This window comes from Equus asinus, chromosome 4, assembly GCF_041296235.1.
Source record: "Equus asinus isolate D_3611 breed Donkey chromosome 4, EquAss-T2T_v2, whole genome shotgun sequence".
NCBI lineage: Eukaryota > Metazoa > Chordata > Mammalia > Perissodactyla > Equidae > Equus > Equus asinus.
This window is the reverse complement of record NC_091793.1, coordinates 136,217,872-136,239,284: the sequence shown is the minus strand read 5'-3', so window position 1 is coordinate 136,239,284 and position 21,413 is coordinate 136,217,872. Positions and strand designations below refer to the sequence as shown.

Here is a 21,413-nt window from a genome sequence, read left to right as displayed (position 1 = left end):
AAGAGAGAAGTACACTATTCATTAAGCTGTGTCTGTAGCTAAGGCTGAGTGTCTAAATTAAAGAAAAACATATAAGTTGCTTTTATTATTAATAAACAGTGACTTAGCCAGAGGCTGATGGTATTAAATAGATTTGGAACCCCACATGGGTGTGCATTCATTTTTACAAACTATTAAAAGATATATAACATCAAATCAAAGCTAGATTCAAAGAGGATTATATTGTAGTCATACAACTTTTTCATTTTATGTTAATATCATGTGTCATTCAATGCCACTGTAATTTTTAAAGTACTTTTGCAGCCTGGTATGTAACATCCAGGTATTCAGCTCCTAAATCTTCTGAGAAATTCACTAAATTCATATACCACAGTGCCTGTGTACTAAAGGAATGAATGATCAGGGTTACAGAGGAACACAGCAAATTTAAGGAGAAATTTATACACAGAGCACGTGGGTTCCCAATAGGCTACATAGACAGTGAATACAATTATTATTTGTATTACTATTGCATGAAAACTATTAACAAAATAGAAAGACAGTAGTAAAATATGGCAGGCTTTTAACTAAGAATGACAACGTCATTTATGTTAGATAGACAATAGCAGAGAAAGCTCAGAAAATCTGGATCTGAATTCTAAATCAGTTTTGTCTCATGATTTGGTATCACAGAGATTCAGAAGGACAACAGAAAGTATACTTGATTCTTGAAAAAATGACCGATATATCTATGACATGACTAGTATGTAGTTTATTAAACACACCATGGTGTAGCGAAAGGAGCACGGACAGGGCCCAGTTCTGGCGGTAGTCAGAGGTGGGTAATCACCTAATACTCTCCAGGCCTAACTTTCCTTATTTGTTCAGTGAGGGGGTTGGACAGTACAACCCTTAATATCCATTTTAGCTCTGAAGTTCTATTTCTCAATGGTATCCTTACAGCTCATATTCTCCATGAAACTATTTATATTACAAGAGTAGTTAATGTTTTCATCATGTACCTTATATGAAAGTGTTTATAATTTAACCATGAAATTACACTCTGGTCTAAGTCCTCACTACAAATGCCACATATTTTTTTATGGGGATGAGGATGAGACCATACTAAGATTAACTTCTCAAGATAAAAATTAACCAAAAGAACAATTCTGATGATACCTTGGCACCATCTACTAACACAACAATCAGAAATGACTATGTGATATTTATGTTCACCAATCAATCACTCAATAACATCACTCAATAACAAAAACCTCTTGCTGAAATTGTTAGAATAAGCTCAATAAAAAGCAAATGCACAGAGAAGTAAATACAAGGATATTTATTTTGAAGCATGATTTGTAGTAACAAAAGATGTGAAACAATCTATATGCATATACACAAGTGCTAAATACGTTGTATTATATTGTATACATCTAGAAAATGGGACCACCTTCAACCACGAAAAACAATGATTAAACAGAGGCAGTCCCACGTGATTCATATGGAACAATTCTCAAGAATCCTCCCATCAGGACAACAGTGCTAGCATGCTATCATTCGTACAAAAGATAAAAATGAAATATGATATGTACATGTGCTATCTCTGGATGGTTGGGGAAAAAAATGGTTAACAATAGCTGCCTCTGGGGAAAGGAACTGGAGGAAATATACTTTAAAAATTATTTCAGTACATTTTGAATTTTTTATCCATGGGCACATCCTACATATTTTTATTTAAAAAGCTAAATTTTCAAAGGAACAAATGAACAACGAAAAAAATGTTCAACTGAATATGTAGGGACACAAACAAACACACATAGGCAAAAGACTGGGAGGGAATAAACCAAGATAGCACCAATGGCTGTCTTTAGGTAGTAGGATAAACGTGATTTATTTTCCTTCCTTTATATTTCCCTGTATTTTCCAAATTATGTCAACAAACACATAGTAGCTTTGTAATCACAAGAAATTATACATATTTTTAAAACAAATCACATTTCTGTCACAATTTTTTTTTCAGATATTGAATAAAGTACATGCTGTGAGAATCTGTATATTTTTATCAAAGTTCTGAAACTGTTTCATGCCGGGATTCCACACATTTGCTCCAGACTCACCCTTAAGTTATATGAAGGATCCTTAAGACTTAAGTTTGGAAGAGATGCCTGGAGAGCATTTACATAACTTGTTCCCGTTCCTGGAGCTATAGCTGGAAGAGAGGTACCGAGTTAAGATTTACAATCATTATCAAGAGAATCCTCAACAACGGCTCAATCCACAGTCAATGATCATCTTTCAAAATACCCTAGACTTTCCAGTCACCTCACTGAATTCAGAATATCAGATGACTCTTCCACCAACGTCATTAAGAACGGACTAAAAATGCTAGTCTTGCTCTTGATCTTTTATCAGTCATTTAGGAGGGAAGGGGGGTTGTCTGTAGACCACTGGGTATTGTTACGCCCCTCAGGCTGTGACTGTATGGTGGCAATGGACTGCTAGCAGAGCTCACGCTGAGGCTGAGTCTAAAAGACAATGGGGGAGGGTGGCGTGAGAGAGAAGGCCAATGGGGGTCTGGTCCCCTTTAAGGACGGCGGCAGGGGGGTTATCAGCAGAAAAGGCGCCCATTCCATGAGGAGGTTTTGTGAAACTCAGGACACATGCAGGGCAGCTATGGGATCCCAGGGACAGGATACCACCCAGGGTTGGACGGTGGTCAGGCCCAACACTGGAGCAAGGCAGCAGGGCTCAGCAGACACTCAAAGGCCCTGAACGTCCACAGCGCCACCGGCCTGTGCAGAAAATGGGGCTGCAGACTTTCCTGAAGACCAGAATGGTAAGAACTGCTGGTGGCATTTTGATGAGAGCTGAGACTCCCTGGTCACGGGCGTAGGGTGATGAAGTCTGCAGATCTGGGATATGAAGTATATAAAAGGAAACGATCTCCAGCTACAGGCTAGTGGGGGCTGTGGACATTCAGGTTCGGTTCCATCTGCCCGTCCATAAAGTGAATCTTTACCAACCAAACCTACTATGCCCAGGGTACTTTCTCTTGGCCACTGAGAGGCCAAAATTCTGCTTACCAGACTGCCTGTATTTCTGGATTTTTGTCTTCAGGTCTATTCTGTGGATGTTCTTTAGGCATTTTTCTAATAAATCCAACTGATCTGGAGCAAGCAGATTTAGTTTCTCCAATTCGATCACAAGATCCAAGAAACTCTAAAAGAGCCACCAACAAGAAACAAATGTTAGTAGAGCTGATTATTAAGCCCCAAATGCAAACCTCAGGCCATGTGATTTACAACAGCAAGAAAATGTGACAACAAGAACCCCTTCTATGACCTTCCATGACCTTAAACCAGACTGTTTATACTCCCTCCAAGGCCAAGAGCAAATTACACTCCTGGATTTCACTCAGCAAAGAGGTGGTGCTAAGTCTTTTGGAGGCCAACCTCTACCTAGGTTGGGGATAGACACAAGGGCCATTCAGTGTCATCGAGGAGTACTGAGAGAGAGCAGGGCTAAAAACGAAACCCTCCCAAGTGTGTTCTCTTCCAGAAAGCCAGGTTAGAGTTATACTGAGATACTCTGGGGGTTTCCTGTAAAAGGAAGAGAGAAGGTAGCTGGGGAAGTTTTTATTAGAAAAATCCCAATGATACAGTTTTGAAGTTCCTAATACATTTTAATCAATACTGGACATTCCAACTCCTTCTGACTCAGGGGGTATAAGGTGGCAAAATCACAAGGTTTGGGCATTTTGCTACTCATTTACCCCAGACCACAGAGATTGTGAAAGAACTATATTTCAGAAACAGGCACTGCTTTCGGTTTTATTTCCCTTCTGTTTAACATATTTACTGAAGTTCTCTCTTTATTTTTAAAAATAACAATCATAATTAAATCCATATAAATGATTGGGAGATAAGTTGATTAGGGGACACCAAACAAGGAGTTCTATTTTTTCATTTTCCTTCCCATTTTGCATTTGAGGGTGGGAGCATACAGTCACCCTATATTCTCAGATTTCAGAAACTACAATCATTAAGAAACATGGAGAAATTCTAAGGCAAGGATTCAGAGTCCTCAGAGGCAGGTCCTTCAAGGATATATTGTCATAGTACATGACCTGAGCTCTCCTTGGCTTGTCCTTAATGCAGCAGGACCATATAGAGCCAGGTGGAATTTAAATATTTTTCCAGCAATCACAACATCCCAGAGATCTTCACCCCTACCTAGTTCTCAACCCCAAATCTCTTCTTTTCCCATTCCGTAGATATATTAGTCACAAGGACCTTCCGCGACCCCATCTCCACATGCAGTCTAATGACTCCACAGTGACCTGGAGCTGGCTGAGGAGAGAGATGCAGGTGGAGCAGGGTGAGAGAGGACTAGCATGTCCCACCTGTTTCTACTCAGCATGAGCAGATGGGACTTCCTGATGCCCCCAAATGATCTGTCAACCCAGGGAGAGAAACTGATGGATAACCCAAGCCTATGAAGTTTACACAAATAAAAGATAAAATACAAGGATGAAAGAAACATTCAAGGCCACATCAGAAGACATCACCCTATTTCCTCTCAATTCATAAACCAATTCTCTTCCCATCAATGTTACTATGAAAAAACCCATCCTCTTCTCACTTTCCACCTTCACCCCAGCGTTGGCCTCCTGCCCCAGTTGCCCACTTCCGTCTCTGCACCCCGTGGAGAGCATCCCCCAGCTTCTCACAGGCTCTTGGGAACATGAACCAAGAAAAAGAAAACTCACCTTGTCCTTGGCTATCTTGCTTCGGCCCATATAATCCCTCATGAGGAAAATTAATGAGGACACATCAGATTTATCCAAATCCTCCCCAATCTCCGTCATCAGCACCCTGTAAACGAGAGAAGTTTCTTTAGTAAATTCAGATTCCAGTGCTATGAGAATACCAAGAGCCTACACTTTCTCTACACCAATAACTCGTGAAAAGACTAGTTCTTGCCCTCATTGGAATGTAGCCCCCATAAAACTGAAAGCCTAGATCACCCCAGGAAGAGTCTCAAGGGAACTCAAGAAGGAAATTCACCCTGTCTCCAGTTTTCACCAGGAGATGGTACCTCTCCTTCCATCTAGCTGCTCTGAAAACAACTCAGAGAATAAAAACTTCCCTAAAGAATCCCCTAGCTTGCCCAGAAGTGATGATCAATAAGTGAAGGACCTAAATGACTAAGATGAAAGACAGAAATAGAATCCAACGTGATCTTGCCCTTTCTGTTTAACAAACTCCCAGGTGGTGCTGAGGTTGCTGATCCAGGGACCATACTTTGAGTTGCAAGATTCTAAAGCCAAGTAATACCCAGGATGTCCTGGCCCACTCCCGAACTCAAAGGGCAAAAGATCTCCAGATCCTGGGGACTGTGACCCTAGATGTCTTGGTCTAGAAGGCCCCTCCTGACTCAGTCACCTCTGCTCTAGCTGGAGCTACCATCATGCTTCTCTGGGGCTCCCGGGACACCCCATGGTTAGCATTATTACCTTGCCATTGTCATCACTGCGTAGGAGGTCGTTTCCCCAGTTACTCTCTCAGATTCCCGAGGATGGAAGGGTCTTCGTTGATTTTACTCTAGCAGTTACCAAACACTGGGCATGTGTCGACCCACAACAAAGCCCACTGAACAGCTGAACCAACAAATCTAGCCCTTCCCCTCCCACGGCCCGGCCACTCGCCCAGAGACCCTGAAGAACTGCCTGCACTCACGAGAGCAAGGAAACAGCAGGCGGAGTGCCTCGCCTATTCACTGAAACTCCGCCAGGGCCTCCCAACAAGTTTTAAGAACATTACTGACATCATCTGATGGTTGGAGAGGGGAAGATGATCGAGTACAATGACAACATTATTATAAACCCTTGCATTTGTAGAGTGCTTCACAGTTTTAAAAAGGACTTCACATGCCAGGTTATCACAACTGATCCTCACCAACAGACTTGTGAAATCAGGTATTATTATTCTTAGCCTTACAAGTAGGAAAACAAAGGCCCCTCCAACGTTAGCGGCTGGCTCAGCCCACACGGACTGTAACTGATAGTTCTGAGGCTGGAAACAGAACTTCAGACCTCAAGTCTCAGACGCACTCCAAGGCCCACACTGCTTTCAACTCTCTTTAATATGGTTTTTAATAACACACATCATCTCCAAATATAAATTATCGATACCACTAATGGCCGGTGGTCTGGAGAAAAAGGAATTGCTAATTTAAGGTTACAAGTTCTCTTCCTTTCCCAGAAACACAGCCTGTTCAGTGGTTTCCATGCTCTTTTGAGCCACCAACACAGTACTGTGTGAACAAGAGGAAGGAACGTCTTAAGGCTGTGTGAACTAAAAGGGCCTGGGGTAGTTAAGTGAAGAGATGTTCCAGCTAGGCTCCCAGAGCCTCTGGGAGCAGGGACCTCACAGGAACTCAGACAGAGCCCACCCCACTAACTGCTCAGCAGAGGAAAGATTCAGGAGGGATCAAAGAGTTCTATGAAGACTAGGAAGCTCACTGTCAGACTTGTTATTTTCTTTCTCATAGCAGAAAGTACCAGGGGTCTGACATCACAGAAAATCAAGCTAGCAGAAGTCACTGCGGATGTCACAGTCAGAGGCTGTGCAAGAACGACAAGCTCTTAGTCATTGCCCTCTCTCTCTCACTCTGCGTAAGGCAAACACATCCCATCTACTTTCATTATGGTCTTCTACCCAATTACTTTAATTAGCAAACACATTCTAAGAATTCAAGGAGTTCAAAGGAATGAAGTAACATCATACGGCAGATCACTGCGTAGAGAAAATGATGAGGCTGCTCTTCTTCCTGTCCTAGTTTCTATCGTCCAGAAGTCTAGACCACCTCTCTCCCTCCCGCCAGTCCAGCCTTGGGAAGGGCTGATGAATTACCTATAGTCCGATACAAGCCGAGGGTGCCTGCGCAGGTGTGCCTCTACTGCCGTTTTGTCCATCTTCAAGATGCGCTTGAGCAAGTCAAACCGCCTCACTCTGTAGAGCAGCTCAGCCAAGCCCCCAGGAGACAGGTTTCCTCTCTCTCTTAAAATATCCAGAAGATCCCTGACGTTAAGTGGAGCCACATCTGCAGCAACGTCCCGGCACAAAAATAGAAGCATCTCCTTCTCGTCTTCATCAAGTGCCTCTTCAACCTGATGGATGACCTCAGCAGACATCCTGAACAGCGTCTCTCCAAGGAACGGCAGCAGGAAAAAGCCAGTCCCGTCAACAGAAGGCCTTGAGGCTACTGACTTCATTTCTGATAGCTTTCTTCATTTCTTTCAGAATCCTTTCCAATGGGAGAGTTCTGTGGTTAAAAGGGAATTTTTAAAAATCCTCTTATCAAAGTATCTTATGCCTAAAATTCACAGGTTCTTTCCTCCTTGCTGGTCTCTCCAACCTAGCAGATCAAATTCATATTGTTAAGTCTCCAAAAAGGGATCCTCAGTAGACAAAGCAACAGGTCCAAATAACAAGAGACAAAGAAGATAACCTACTTTTAATGAAAATAAAACCAGAAGAAAATTATTCCAAAAAATCCCACACGCTTCATCAAAATTTACAGAATGGAAAATATAGTCGGGGGAAACCAGGGGTTTATGACTCAGTGCCAACAAATGACCCCAGTGGGTGGAAGAAGAAAACTCCCAATGACTAAGCCACCGAACAAATGAAAGACACTGCTGTCACAGTGGTCAGCTCCACTTTAGGGAACTCTCCCAGGTAGGCTTGAACAAACATGGGTCTTGACAAAAGCGACCCTCTGCAGGGTTTCAAAAATGATGGGAGAAAAGAGGTTCTGTCCCTACCCCACCCCTTTTACCAGCTGTTCTCCTATTTTGAAACCCCTCGTTCACACCTATAAGCAGACCCTCTGCTGCCATCCTCCCAAACTCGCAGGTCTTTTCACAGCTTCACCATGAACCCTCACCGGACCTGCTGCCACAGCCCAACGAGGTCTCGTCAAGTTCTGACACCTCTTCAGACCAGGAGCTCTGACTCTCAACACACTGCTGCAGTGCCCCGCCTATGGCTAGAGCTCCTGATAGCATCAGTGGAAGGAAGGCAGTGGAACAAAGATGTGGGAAAAGATCCCGCTCATGGAGCGGGGGGGTTTGGGTGGGAGTGGTGGGGCGGTCATGCCATGGGGGCATTCTTAATTTCTTTCATTGGAACTCAACCTATTTTCTTTCAAAATTTAAGTTGCAAATGGCGATCACCGTCTACTCTGAAGTTTCATGGCTATGTTTTACGTTAAGTTCTTGTGTTGTGAGAGAGTATCTTGTCTATTTCTATCACAAAACATTTCAGGTTAAAAGCTAATCTTAGCAAAAAATAATGGGAAACACAACCCAAATGCAAGTTGCTAACTGTTGCTACATATTTGTGAATAAATATATTTATATTTTTATCTAGCTATATTTAGTGAAAGGAACACTGAACTATTTTATTGATTTATATACAATCTCAGTGCACAAAAGATTTGAGGCATCTAACAATAAAAACACCTAAGTAGAAAAAAAAATTTTATATGAGAAGGTGAAAAAATTAGGTTAGAAAATCAAAATGGGGTGGAGGGATAGAGAATACAATGCAAATATGCAGGCTAGGAAGGCCTAAAGTGACTTTAGTAGACTGTGAATTTGTCCCTGAGCTTTCTGGCAGTCAAAGCAAAAAGGGATATATGGGAAGTTAAATAGTTCTTGCTGTTAAAGAAAAGAATTATTTAATTTCTCTTTTTCTTAGAGAAAGCACAATTTTTCTACAGTTCCAGAGTTTCCAAACAAAGAAAATATTAACAAGTACTTTAGTGTCTGAAAGTAACAAAATTACATTTATTTTAAATATTATTTTTTAGAAATTTAAAATATTCTATTTTAAAATAGACCATTCATTCATACCTTTCACACTGGCCTTCCCACAATCAGTCTAAACAGTTAAGCTCTTACTAAAAATTGACGTTTTACCTATTTATACTTGTTAATAAGTATTGATGTGTCTATGCCAATCCCAGGCTCATTCATCCAAATTCACTTAAATATGGCCATTTGTGAATAACTGGAAAAGTGAAATTTATTAAATGATTGCTCAATGAAAGTAGAAAAACTGGTACTCAGACTGCTTTATTTTTTTAATCTGAAAGCTGAATAATAATTTTACATGTTCCAGAAAGCCCAAACCTATACTCCACTCACAGGCTAAGAGCACTTTAACCCAACCACTAGTTTCCATGAAAGGTCAAGTTCTTTGTCTATTCACTAAAAGTGACAATTTTCTTAGTAGCTGTTATTATAAATTAATCTATAGAATATTTATACACACTAGAATGTATAAAATAAATAAGGGATCATTAAACACACAAGAGTAAGAAATGAGGTCTTATCCAAATTCACCAGACATATCTGAAAAAGAACTAAACAGAACTACTAGAAACGAAATTTTCATTTCCTATTTTTAAAAATGGTAATCTAACTTTTGGAATTCATAATTATCAATGATATAACAATGCCAGCAAGAGCTAACAAATTAGGTAATCGTTTTAAAAAACACTATCTGCTCAGTTCATTTCCTCCAACGATTATACCCAAGACTGCTTTCTGCCAGTCATGCGCACTGAGCCACAGAACTGACATGTTGTCCTCCCCTCTGTAGTAATCAAGTACAGTTTGGCAGCAAAATCCAAACTACTCAGTGGTAGCATCTGGCACAGTCAGAGAAAATATCAAAAGGAAAACTACAGCTCCCGTGCTAAGCCAGGCCACCACATGCAGCAAAATTCCAGTGTGTCTATGTTGGGGTGGTGTTGGGGCAACTAACTGTGGCTAGAGGCAATAAGCACTTGAGAAAGGGGTGCACAGAGGGGAGAGGCAGAGTTAGGGTCCAAATAATCACTACTGTCTTGGAGTTTCTCTTAAATCCAAACCAAGAAATTAACAAAAGATGATACTCTGAGACTAGGGAAGCCCACCCAGTCTCCAGGGGCAAACTCAAAACGACCCCCTAAGGCCACCTTCACAACCGAGGGCACATGCGACTCATTCTGCTGGAGGTGAGCTCGTGCTTAAAAATAACCATGCACAAAAATCAAAACACCCTGACAGAAGACAAAGCAAAGAAAACTCACGTCCTAGGAAGCTACATCTGAAAGAGCTGAAAATAACTATCTTAAAACGTTCAAGACGATAAGGGAAATTTCTGCAACATGATAGGCCAAATCAATGGTTGTTAATCAGGGGCAATTTGCCCCTCAGAGGACATCTGACAATGTCTGAAGACATCTACCGGTCATCATAACCAGTGTCAAGACTGAGAAACCCTGCACTAGATAATCTGGAAAAAAACTAGCTATAATACACTGAGACGCTGAATAAGACAAAAATACTTGCTTAAATACCCAGTTGAGCATGTAAGAAAGTAAGTAAAGTTGTAGGGAGCCAAAAAAGAAAAAACAGCTAAAAACCACAGTAATACTAATATATATATTAAAAAATGGAAACCATCTAAAAGTCTATCAAGAAGAGACTGAATAAAACGTTTATAGTCCTTTAATGACATACTACACAGCCCTGAAAATGAATGAATTAGAACTACAGGAGGGCCAGCCCCGTGGCTGAGTTGTTAAATTTGTCCGCTCTGCTTCAGTGACCCAGGATTTCGCCAGTTCAGACCATGGGCACAGTCCTAGTACTGCTCGTCAGGCCATGCAGAGGTGGCATCCCACACAGCAGAACTAGAAGGACCTACAACTAGAATATACAACTATGTACTAGGGCACTTCAGGGAGAAGGAAAAAAAAAAGAAGACTGGAAACAGATGTTAGCTCAGGTGCCAATCTTTAAAAAAAAAAAAAAAAGAACTACATGAATCTCAAACAAAGAAAAATACAAGATAAATATTTTTGCTAAGGCAAAATGTAAATTGCTAAAGTATACATACCATATGATTAATTTACATTAAAATCCTAAAAGTTAAAAATAATATCATATATTGTTTAGAGATATATATGTCATGCATATATATGGTGAAAATATGAAAACGTACATAATAATAATAAATATTGAATTCAGAAAAGTGGTTTCCATTACAGGATAAATGAAATGTGACTAGATAAAAATACAGACGGGAAATGACTGAATTTGTAATATTTTACTTCATAAGCTGGGCAGCAGCTATACAGATAGTAAAAGAAACATATCTCATATCACATTCTCTGACCACAGTACAATAAAATTGGAAAACCATAATAAACCAAAAGGAAACCTTCTAAGTTTTAAATTGAAAAATTAGTTTCTGTTTCTTACACACTCACCCTTTACCAGTTAATACATACTATATAAAGGAAATAGTGGTGTGGGGGGAAAAAACCCCAAGCACGACATATAAAGACTATCTCATCACATTCAAAATGCTTTCAGAGCTTCCTTGGTCTATATATAGACAAACCTTAGAACAAGAAAGCCTAGAGGCACCCCAAAGTTATGCTCAAAAAGAAGAGTTCCGATTTTATTTAATATGATTCAAAAGATGGGGTGGAGGAGCTGGGGAGGGCCATATACCTAAGGGGGAGACACTCAGTGTATTTTTATGGAGGAACATATTTTTTCACAAATTCACAACACAAGATGGAATAAGTCATCACAATTATAACTTAGAAGTGCGGGCCAGCCTAGTGGTGTAGCAGTTAAGTTCATGCACTCTAATTCAGCAGCCTGAAGTTCACCAATTTGGATCCCGGGTGCAGACTTATGTGCCACTTATCAAGCCACACCGTGGCAGGCATCCCACACTTTAAGAAAAAAGAGAGAGAGAGCGAGGAAGATGGGTACAGATGTTAGCTCAGGGCCAATCTTCCTCAGCAAAAAGAAGAGGATTGGTGGTAGATGTTGGCTGAGGGCTAATCTTCCTCAAAAAGTAAGTAATAAATAAATAACTTAGACGGGGAAAACAGATGGAATCAGTTTAGTCTAAGGAAACAAGAGGCTATCAGAAAATGGACTATCCTGTCTATGAGATTTTTTTATACAAATCTCATAGTAACTACTAAACAAATAATCAGAACAGAGACACAAATGATTGATAAAGAGAAAACTAAGAAAACCATCACAGAAAACTACCTAACTGAATTGGTAGTCCAAAATACATGACATGAGAAACAAAGGAAATGTAGAAGAACCAGAAAACAAGCGATAAAATGGCAGCATGAAGCCCTCATTTATCAATAATCACTTTAAATGTAAATGGACTGAATTCTCCAATCAAAAGACACAGAGTGGCAGATGGATTAAAAAACAAGACCCAACATTATGCCGCCTCCAGGAAACACAGCTCAGCTGCAAAGACAAACACGGGCTCAGAGTGAAGGGATGGAGGATGATGCTCCACGCTAATGGCAAACAGAAGAAAGCAGGTGTAGCCATACTTATATCAGACAAAGTAGACTTCAAGACAAAACAGGTAATGAGAGACGAAGATGGGCAGTATATAATGATCAAAGGGACACTCCACCAAGAAGACCTAACACTTATAAACATACAGGCTCCCAACACAGGAGCACGGAAGCACATAAAGCAACTATTAACAAACCTAAAAGAAGATATTAACAACAACACAATAATAGTAGGGGACCTTAACACCCACCTACATCAATGGATAGATCATCCAGACAGAAAGTCAACAAGGAAATAGTGGATTTAAATGAAAACCTTGACCAGATGGACTTTATAGATATATAAACACTCCATCCAAAAACAGCAGAATACACATTCTTCTCAAGTGCACATGGGACATTCTCAAGGATAGACCATACATTGGGAAACAAGGCAAGCCTCAATAAATTTAAGAAGATTTAATCCTATCAAGCATCTTTTTCAACCACAACGCTATGAAACTAGAAATCAACAACAAGAAAAAAGCTGGCAAAGTGACAAAGATGTGGAGACTAAACAACATGCTACTGAACAACAAATGGATCATTGAAGAAATTAAAGGAGAAATCAAAAAGTATCTGGAGACAAATGAAAATGAAAACACACAATACCAACTCATATGAGATAAGGCAAAAGTAGTCAAGAGGGAAATTCATAGCAATACAGGCCCACCTCAACAAACATGAAAAATCTCAAATAAGCAATCTTGAACTACACCTACAAGAATTAGAAAAAGAAGAACAAACAAAGCCCAAAGTCAGCAGAAGGAGAGAAACAATATAAATTAGAGCATAAATAAATAAAATTAAAACAAAAAAGACAGTAGAAAGGATCAATGAAACAGCTGGTTCTTAGAAATGATAAACAAAACTGACAAACCCTTAGCAAGACTCACTAAGAAAAAAAGAGACAAGGCTCAAATAAATAAAACTAGAAATGAAACAGGAGAAATTACAATGGATACCACAGAAACACAAAGGACTTAAGAGAATACCACAAAAAACTGTATGCCAACAAATTGGACAATCTAGAAGAAATGCATAAGTTATTGGACTCATACAATGTCCCAAAACTAAATCAAGAAGAAATAGAGAATCTGAACAGAACAATTGCAATAAAGAGACTGAAAAAGCAATCAAAAACCTCCCAAAAAACAAAAGTCCAGGGGCTGGCTCCGTGGCCGAGTGGTTAAGTTTGCGCGCTCTGCTGTGGCAGCCCAGGGTTCGGATCCTGGGCGAGGACACGGCACCACTCGTCAGGCCACGTTGAGGCAGCGTCCCACATCCCACAACTAGAATGACGTGCAACTAAGATATACAACTGTGTGTGTGTGTGTGTGGGGGGGGGGGGGGTTGGGGAGATAAAGCAGAGAAAAAAAAAAAAAAGATTGGCAACAGTTGTTAGCCCAGGTGCCAATCTTTGGGAAAAAAAAAAAGTCCAGGACCAGATGGCTTCTCCGGAGAATTCTACCAAACATTCAAAGAAAATTTAATACCTATCCATCTTAAAATATTCCAAAAAATTGAGGAAGTTGGGACACTTCCTAAGACATTCTACAAGGCCAACATCACCTTGGTCTCAAAGGCAGACAAGGACAACACAAAGAAGGAAAATTACAGGCCAGCATCACTGATGAACATAGATGCAAAGATCCTCAATAAAATATTGGCAAACCGAGTACAGCAATACATTAAAAAGATCATACACCATGATCAAGTAGGATTCATACCAGAGACACAGGGATAGCTCAACATCCGCAAATCAATGTGATACACTACACTAACAAAATGAGGAATAAAAACCACATGATCATCTCAATAGATGCCGAGAAAGCATCTGACAAGATGCAACATCCATTTATGATAAAAACTCTCAATAAAATGGGTACAGAAGGAAGGTATCTCAACATAATAAAGGCCATATATGACAAACCCACAGCCATCATCATTCTGAATGGGGAAAAACTGAAAGCCACCCCTCTGAGAGCAGGAACAAGACAAGGGCACCCTCTCTCACCATTCCTATTCAACATAGTACTGGAGGTTGTGGCCATAGCAATTAAGCAAGAAAGGAAAGGAAAAGAAAGTAAAGGAAATTCAAACAGGAAATCAAGAAGTGAAACTCTCGTTGTTTGCTGACAACATGATTTTGTGTAAAGAAAACCCTAAAGAATCCATCAGAAAACTATTAGAAATAATCAACTACAGCAAAGTTGCAGGATACAAAATCAACTTACAAAAAACAGTTGCATTTCTATACTCTAATAATGAACTAACAGAAAGAGAACTCAAGAACACAATCCCATTCACAATCACAACAAAAAGAATAAAATATCTAGGAATAAATTTAACCAAGGAAGCGAAAGACCTATACAATGAAAATTATAAGACACTGCTGAAAGAGATCGATAATGACAAAGAAATGGAAAGATATTCCATGCACATGAATTGGAAGAACAAACATAATTAAAATGTCCATACTACTTACAGCAATCTACAGAGTCAACACAATCTCAATCAGAATCCCAATGACATTCTTCACGGAAATAGAACAAAGAATCCTAAAATTTATATGAGGCAACAAAAGACCCCAAAGGGCTAAAGCAATCCTAAGGAAAATGAGCAGAGCCAGAGGCATCATAATCCCTGACTCCAAATAAAATAGACTACAAAGCTATAGTAATCAAAACAGCATGGTACTAGTACAAAAACAGACACACAGATCAGTGGAACAGAATTGAAAGCCCAGAAATAAAACTGCACATCTATGGACAGCTAATCTTCAATAAAGGGGCTGAGAACATACAATGGAGAAAGGAAAGTCTCTTCAATAAATGGTGCTGGGAAAACTGGACAGCCACATGCAAAAGAATGAAAGTAGGCCATTATCTTTTGCCATACACCAAAATTAAATGGATCAAAGACTTGAAGGTAAGACTAGAAACCATAAAACTCCTAGAAGAAAATATAGGTAGTATACTCTTTGACATTGGTCTTAGAAGGGTCTTTTTGAATACCACATCGATTCAGACAAGAAAAAATAAACAAGTGGGACTTCACCAGACTAGAGCTTCTGCAAGGCAAAGGAAACCAGGATCAAAATGAAAAGATAGCCCACCAACTGGGAGAAAATATTTGCAAATCATATATCCGACAATGGGTTAATCTCCATAATATATAAAGAACTCACACAACTGAACAACAACAAAAAACAACCCGATCAAAAAATAGGCAGAGGATGTGAACAGACATTTTTCCAATGAAGATATACAGATGGCCAATAGGCACGTGAAAAGATGTTCAACATCACTAAGCAGGGAAATCCAAATCAAAACTACACTAAGATATCACCTTACACCCATTAGAATGGCTATAATCACCAAGACACAAAACAACAAATATTAGAGAGGAAGTGGAAAAAAGGGAACCCTCATACATTGCTGGTGGGAATGCAAACTGGTGCAGCCACTATGGAAAACAGTATGGAGATTTCTCAAAAAATTAAAAATAGAAATACCATATGACCCAGCTATCCCACTACTGGATCTTTATCCAAAGAACTTGAAATCAACAATTCAAAGACACCTATGCACCCCTATGTTCACTGCAGCATTATTCATAATAGCCAAGAAGTGGAAGCACCCCAGGTGCCCATCGACTGATGATTTGATAAAGAAGATGTAGTATGTATACACACACGCACACACGCACACAATGGAATAACACTCAGCCATCAAAAAAGACAAAATTGTCCCACTTCCAACAACACGGATGGACCTTGAGGTCAAGCCAAATAAGCCAGACAGAGAAAGACAAACACTGCCTGATTTCACCCATATGTTGAAGACAATCACATGGACAAAGAGAACAGTTTAGTGGCTACCAGGGGAAAGGGGGTTGCGGGGTGGGCACAAGGGTGAAGGGACGCATTCATATGGAGACTGACAAATAATAACGTACAACCAAACTTTCACAATGTTATAAACTATTATGACCTCAATAAAAAAATTTTTAACTATTTTTGAAAGTTTCTAGGAAAGTCCAAAAGAAACTAGCTACATAAGCCAAAGGGAAGATTCAAAAGAAGTTCAAGATAGAACTTCTTTTATCTAGTAGTTAAAGCAGTTTTGGTTCCCACTTGTAAAATCAGGTGACAGAAGGAAGCCATCAGCTTGGGAAACATTTTAAACCTTAGAGCAAGTAGCTACAAGAGGATTTTCAATTACATTGAGATACTTGAGGTATATAGATATTGATATAAATAGCAACGGTTCATTTCTTCAATTGAAGAGTTCACTGCAGAAGACACAAACCATTTTGAATACATAAACGTGGTATCAAATTGGTGGAGCTTAGTTCTTTCTTAAGTACTGAATTTCCAAAGATGACAACCCACTATCTAAAATAAGAGGAAAATAACGAAGAAGCTGTTTGTTTTGCACAAAAACTTAAATGTCCAAATAAAGACAAAGTGGCTAAAAGTGGAGACCATCAGAGCAACATAAACACAGAACAAGGTACAAAGTGTGGAAAAGGAAGTGGTTTCATCTGGAAAGAAAACATTCAAGAATATATACGTATATTCATTCATTCATTTATATGTGCATGGAGTCAAAGAAGGAATTATTTCTCTAAACCCAGAACTGAGGCGGGAGAAAAAACATTCGGGGCATCTGAACAAGCAAATGAATGAAACATAAATAGTGCATACATACATTCTTGAAAACAAGAAAACTGGTCATTAGAAGAAAAAAAATCTTTCCTTAGAAACGCTGAAGCCAGAGGGGAGTGAAATTACACGTGAGAAAAGCAGAGACACTAATAGAAAAAAACCAGCAGTTCTGAGATACAACTGGAGAAACAGCATCATACAAAATGAGAAAAAAGAGAGGGAAACATGTTTTAAAAGACTTTGAGTGCACAAAGGTCTGCAAAAGACTGCACCGCAATCTTCGGGTATCTCAGGGAACAGACTCCGGGGGGCTTTCTCTATTTACTTCACATATATTTTAACCCAGATAATTATAATACCACTTCACTGAAAAGTTTTTGAAGAAAAATGACAACACAGAGTGTTAAGTGCAAAGACAGCCACTGAGTAGGCGACAGCGTCGAGGAAGGGAACCCACGTGGGAAGGGCGGGTTGTGGTCTTCCTGGAGGAGGTGACAAGACTAAATATAAAGGAGAAATAGGGCATTGCAATAATGACCGTGTTTCTTACCTCATTGATTTACGGTAAGGCAAGCCCGAGTGCCTACACGCTGCCCTCTGACGTGTCATTACATCCCCAACCTGGCCCAACCGACCTCCTCCAGTTCCAGCCCCTCAGTGGCCCTTGTCCAGCTGCCCTGAATCCAAGTTCCCTGGGTAGGCAGCTTAGTTCGGTCTCCCCCAACCACTCTGTGGGCTTCTGGGCGAAGGAACCACCTTCAGCTCCGTCTCTCTGTCCCCAGCACGCAGAACTGCGCCTGGCCCACAGGAGCTCAATAAATATTGGCAGGATTTTACTGAATTAAAGGAAAGGAGGCATTTCAGTCCATAACCACGGGTTAATTAGCCTTTGGAGCCCTAGAAGGAAGACACAGGCATCCGGAGTCCACCCCTGAGGTTTAAAAAGCGACACGCCTGGCAACTCCGAGTGCTGTGCGCTGAGTCCACAGGAGGCTGCAGGGCCGCAGGGCTGAAAGTGGGCCCCCTAGTCTTCCTCCGCGGGCCCCCCGAGCCCAGGGCGCGGGTGGAGGAGAGGGGCGGCCCGAGCTCTCGGACTACTCACGCCCCGGGAGGGCCCGGCCGGGACGGCGCCCACCTGGCCGGACACGCTCGGACCTGCGGCTCCGGGACTGGGGAGGTAGAAACACTCCCGACGCGCCGAGCATCACGAGGCCGCCTCCCAGCTGGCGTCCGTGAACCTCTGCCAGCTGAGCCCCTGCACTCCTCCTCCTCCAGGCCGCCCGCCCACAGGCGGCTTCAGGCTCCAGAACCCTCGGTCCCCGCCCCCCACAGGGCACAGGCGCGTCTCTCCGGGCAGTAAACTCTCCCCCGTGGGGGCTAAGGGCCAGGTGGTGCCCGGGGAATTACTGGGGGCCGGCCGCGCGCGCCCCAGCCTCCCCCAGACCGTCTGCCACTCCCCGCCCAACCCCTTTGCAGTTCCAGACTCCCGGGAGCGGAAGGCAGGGGGCACCCAGCCCCCCGGCCCCGTAGGTGGATTCACCTTCAAAGCAGGTGCCAGGCAGTAAGAGAGCATTAAAGGAAGCGCAGAGGTCAGTCATTAACAGAAATGCAAAACATGACGTCGCTACAAAAAGCCATTTTCCTCGGGACATCCAGCCCAGAAACTGTGAGTCAAACGAGGTTAACCAAAAACGAAAACTTCGGTATGACAAACACATTCCAAATTTCCTTCCAAACCTCAGGCGCTTTTTTTTTTTTTTTTTTGGAGTTGAGCCAAGTTCTTTGCTCCTGGCGTAACTTTTTGGTAAGATTATTTAGGGGGAAAATACCGAACATTCTGTTCCTCTTATCTGAAGTTTCTTATCTAAAGCAGGTCAAGGCCGCCAGAGCCCAGTCTTGGTTTTAGATCTGGGTTTTTCCGTGTCGGAGACGTTTGACGTGCGCTCTCCCTGCTGGCACCACCTCGGGTACACAAACTGCAAATGTCAACAAGCGACACTATTCGAGGGCGCGCTGGCGTCGCTGCTGTTCTCTGGAACCAACGCTCGTTATTGGCCTCCTTTCAAAGGCCTTTGTTCTACCGCAGCGCGCTGTAAATATTTAACGGAACACGCCCTTCCGCCCAAATCCGGACCCCACCAAGCCTGCAGATCCTGAAAGCAGGCTTTTCCCCATTCTTTGGAAGCATGGAGAAGGGAAGCGGAAACAGAGTTTAAGCCTTTACGAAACCCTCAATCATTCCGAAGTGTGCCAAGGCAAGCCTTCCTTGCAATCTGCCCAGCTACGTATGACGTGCTTTGAGCAATAACCACCGCGACCTGTCCCCTCGCCAGGCGGTGGCGAGAGTCCCGGGGCCCGCCAGCTGCGCCGGGCTCCACGCCCCAGTGCACAGGGCCTCTTGCTCATCAACTTTTCGAGAGGGGAACTGCCCGATCTTGTCAACAGCGCGTCCCAGGAGCTGAGCAACTCTCAAGATGACCTCAAGCGAGGCGGACGGGACGCTCGGGACGTGCCCCCGCAGCTCGAGGCCTGCTTTCCGCCTCTGCGGCTGCACTGTCGGCCAAGGGCGGTTGGGTCGGGTTCGACCCGGGCGGCCCCCGGGCAGCGGGGCGGGCAGAGCGGGGGCGCGGGGAAACCCGAGCTGGGGCTCTCCACGACTGCGGCCCAGTCGCAGCCGCCGCCCCCGCCCGGCGGGCTCCGGGGGGCGGGGGCGCCCCGGGGGGTGGGGTGAGGGGAGTGGGGGGCTGCGCGCGCAGCCCGCGGCCGCGCGGACGCCGAGCCTGGCACGGGGGGCGGGCGCAGCGGGCCGAGCGCGCCAGTCACCGCTCTGCCCGCGGCGGGGCCTCCAGCTCGTCCCCGGCGTAGCCCCGCGAGCGCGGGCAAGACGGCGCCGAGAAATCGAAAGCTGGCAGCGGACGTGGCGCTGCCGACCGGCCTGCCTGCCCTCCGGCGGCCCGCTCGCCCTCTCGGCCCTCTCTTACCTGTGTGCCTGCAACAGCTGGGTGGCCCGACGTCCCCGTGTGAGGCCCAGAGACCCCCCTCCCCGGTCCCCGGCGAGCGCCCAGCTTCGGGACTCCTGGCACCGAGAGGCAGCTGTTTCCTAAGTGGCCGGATGCGCTCCACCCAGGGGGCGGGGACAGCAGCCGACCTCTGGAGCGCGCTGCCGGTGTTCGTTGCCCACGCACGGGAAGGATACCCAATGCAAGGGGGAACGCGCTTTATGACAATCTCCTGACTCCTAGTAACTAGTTTCTTGGGATTGTTTAAAATTCCTTAACTTTTCTTGAAATAAACTTAAACTCACGGGAGAGCTGCCGGCACAGTACCAAGGGAGACCTGACAGCAAGAGCAGCTCGGCTGACCCACGCCCTAGGGAAACTGATGACAATTATTTCAAAACAAGCAAACAACAAATAACCATTTAAAGCCTTGGAAATAGTCTTAAAAGAAGACGGCAAATGAAGAAACATCTATTCAAGAAAATCGGCCAAACTTCGGTAAGAAACGCAAGAGTCTGATATTTCAACTAAGACGTCTTCCTCCTTTCACCCTCCCAACTCAGCAAGGCGAGACCCTCCTCCCGGACTACCCTATCGGAAGCTAGGAAACCGAGGACCGGGCCTCGTCCTCCCGCGTCTCCCAGTGGGAGGGGTAGGAAGTCAGCAGTTTTCACCCTGCCCCCGGCCAGCTGACACTGAGGCTAATGCTAGGTGAGTGTGGTTCCCTTCCATCCAGCCCCATTTGTGGAAGAGAGGCTTTACCCTGGGCTGGAGAGCTGAGAATCCGGGGGTCCTGATCACCCTTACCCCAGGTCCTGAAGCGCTGGTTCAAGCCAGAAGAGAGAAGCTGAGAGGACGTCAGGCAGGGATGTGACTCAGAAGCTTGTTCTACCACCTGCTCCTAAAGCCTAGCTCAGTGTTTGTGCCTCAGGGGAGAGGCAGTCCATGAAACAGATAGTTCGTAATCTCTTCCCAAAGGGACTGGCTTCATTTGAACAGAACTTGGAGAAATTCAAGGCAAAGGGTGCACTCAAAAACCCGGAGGTGGTAGTCATAGGCAATTAGGAGGAGATGACAGGTGGGCTGAATTGTGGACTGGCTAGTTTGCAGGAGAGAGCCAGAGATGAAGACAGCTGGGGGATGCCTTCCTGGGATAAGAACAAATCCTAAACAGTGCCCTCGTAAACTGTTGCTTCAGAGGGGTCAGAATTTGATTGGATTCATTTAGTGAGCATTTTATGCCCCAGGACATTGTTGAATATAATAGAGCAATCCACCAGCAAACTTCTGGAGTTTAACAGCTGGGTGTGGCCAGG

General features: G+C 43.1%; 1 protein-coding gene across 12 annotated transcripts in view; it reads right to left on the bottom strand.

The window, feature by feature from the left end:
• Nucleotides 1–20,974, bottom strand: part of CFLAR (CASP8 and FADD like apoptosis regulator) — a 41,619-nt gene extending 20,645 nt beyond the window's left edge. For 3 of the 12 annotated variants that reach the window (XR_011502977.1, XM_014829203.3, XM_014829199.3), the window contains exons 1-5: nucleotides 20,080–20,217; nucleotides 6,897–7,308; nucleotides 4,751–4,856; nucleotides 3,066–3,201; nucleotides 2,100–2,191 (exon numbers count right to left, since the gene is read on the bottom strand). Coding sequence is in view for 10 of the 12 variants with exons in the window: in XM_014829203.3 (XP_014684689.3) it covers nucleotides 2,100–2,191; nucleotides 3,066–3,201; nucleotides 4,751–4,856; nucleotides 6,897–7,258 (696 nt within the window). In the remaining 2 variants the exon portion in view is untranslated. Of the gene's footprint in view, nucleotides 1–1,306; nucleotides 2,192–3,065; nucleotides 3,202–4,750; nucleotides 4,857–6,896; nucleotides 7,402–17,648; nucleotides 18,611–18,638; nucleotides 19,133–20,079; nucleotides 20,218–20,904 lie in introns of those variants that run through there. The other 9 variants (XR_011502978.1, XM_044768449.2, XM_044768450.2 and 6 more) reach the window with 8 other exon arrangements.
• Between the last annotated feature and the right edge of the window lie 439 nt (nucleotides 20,975–21,413).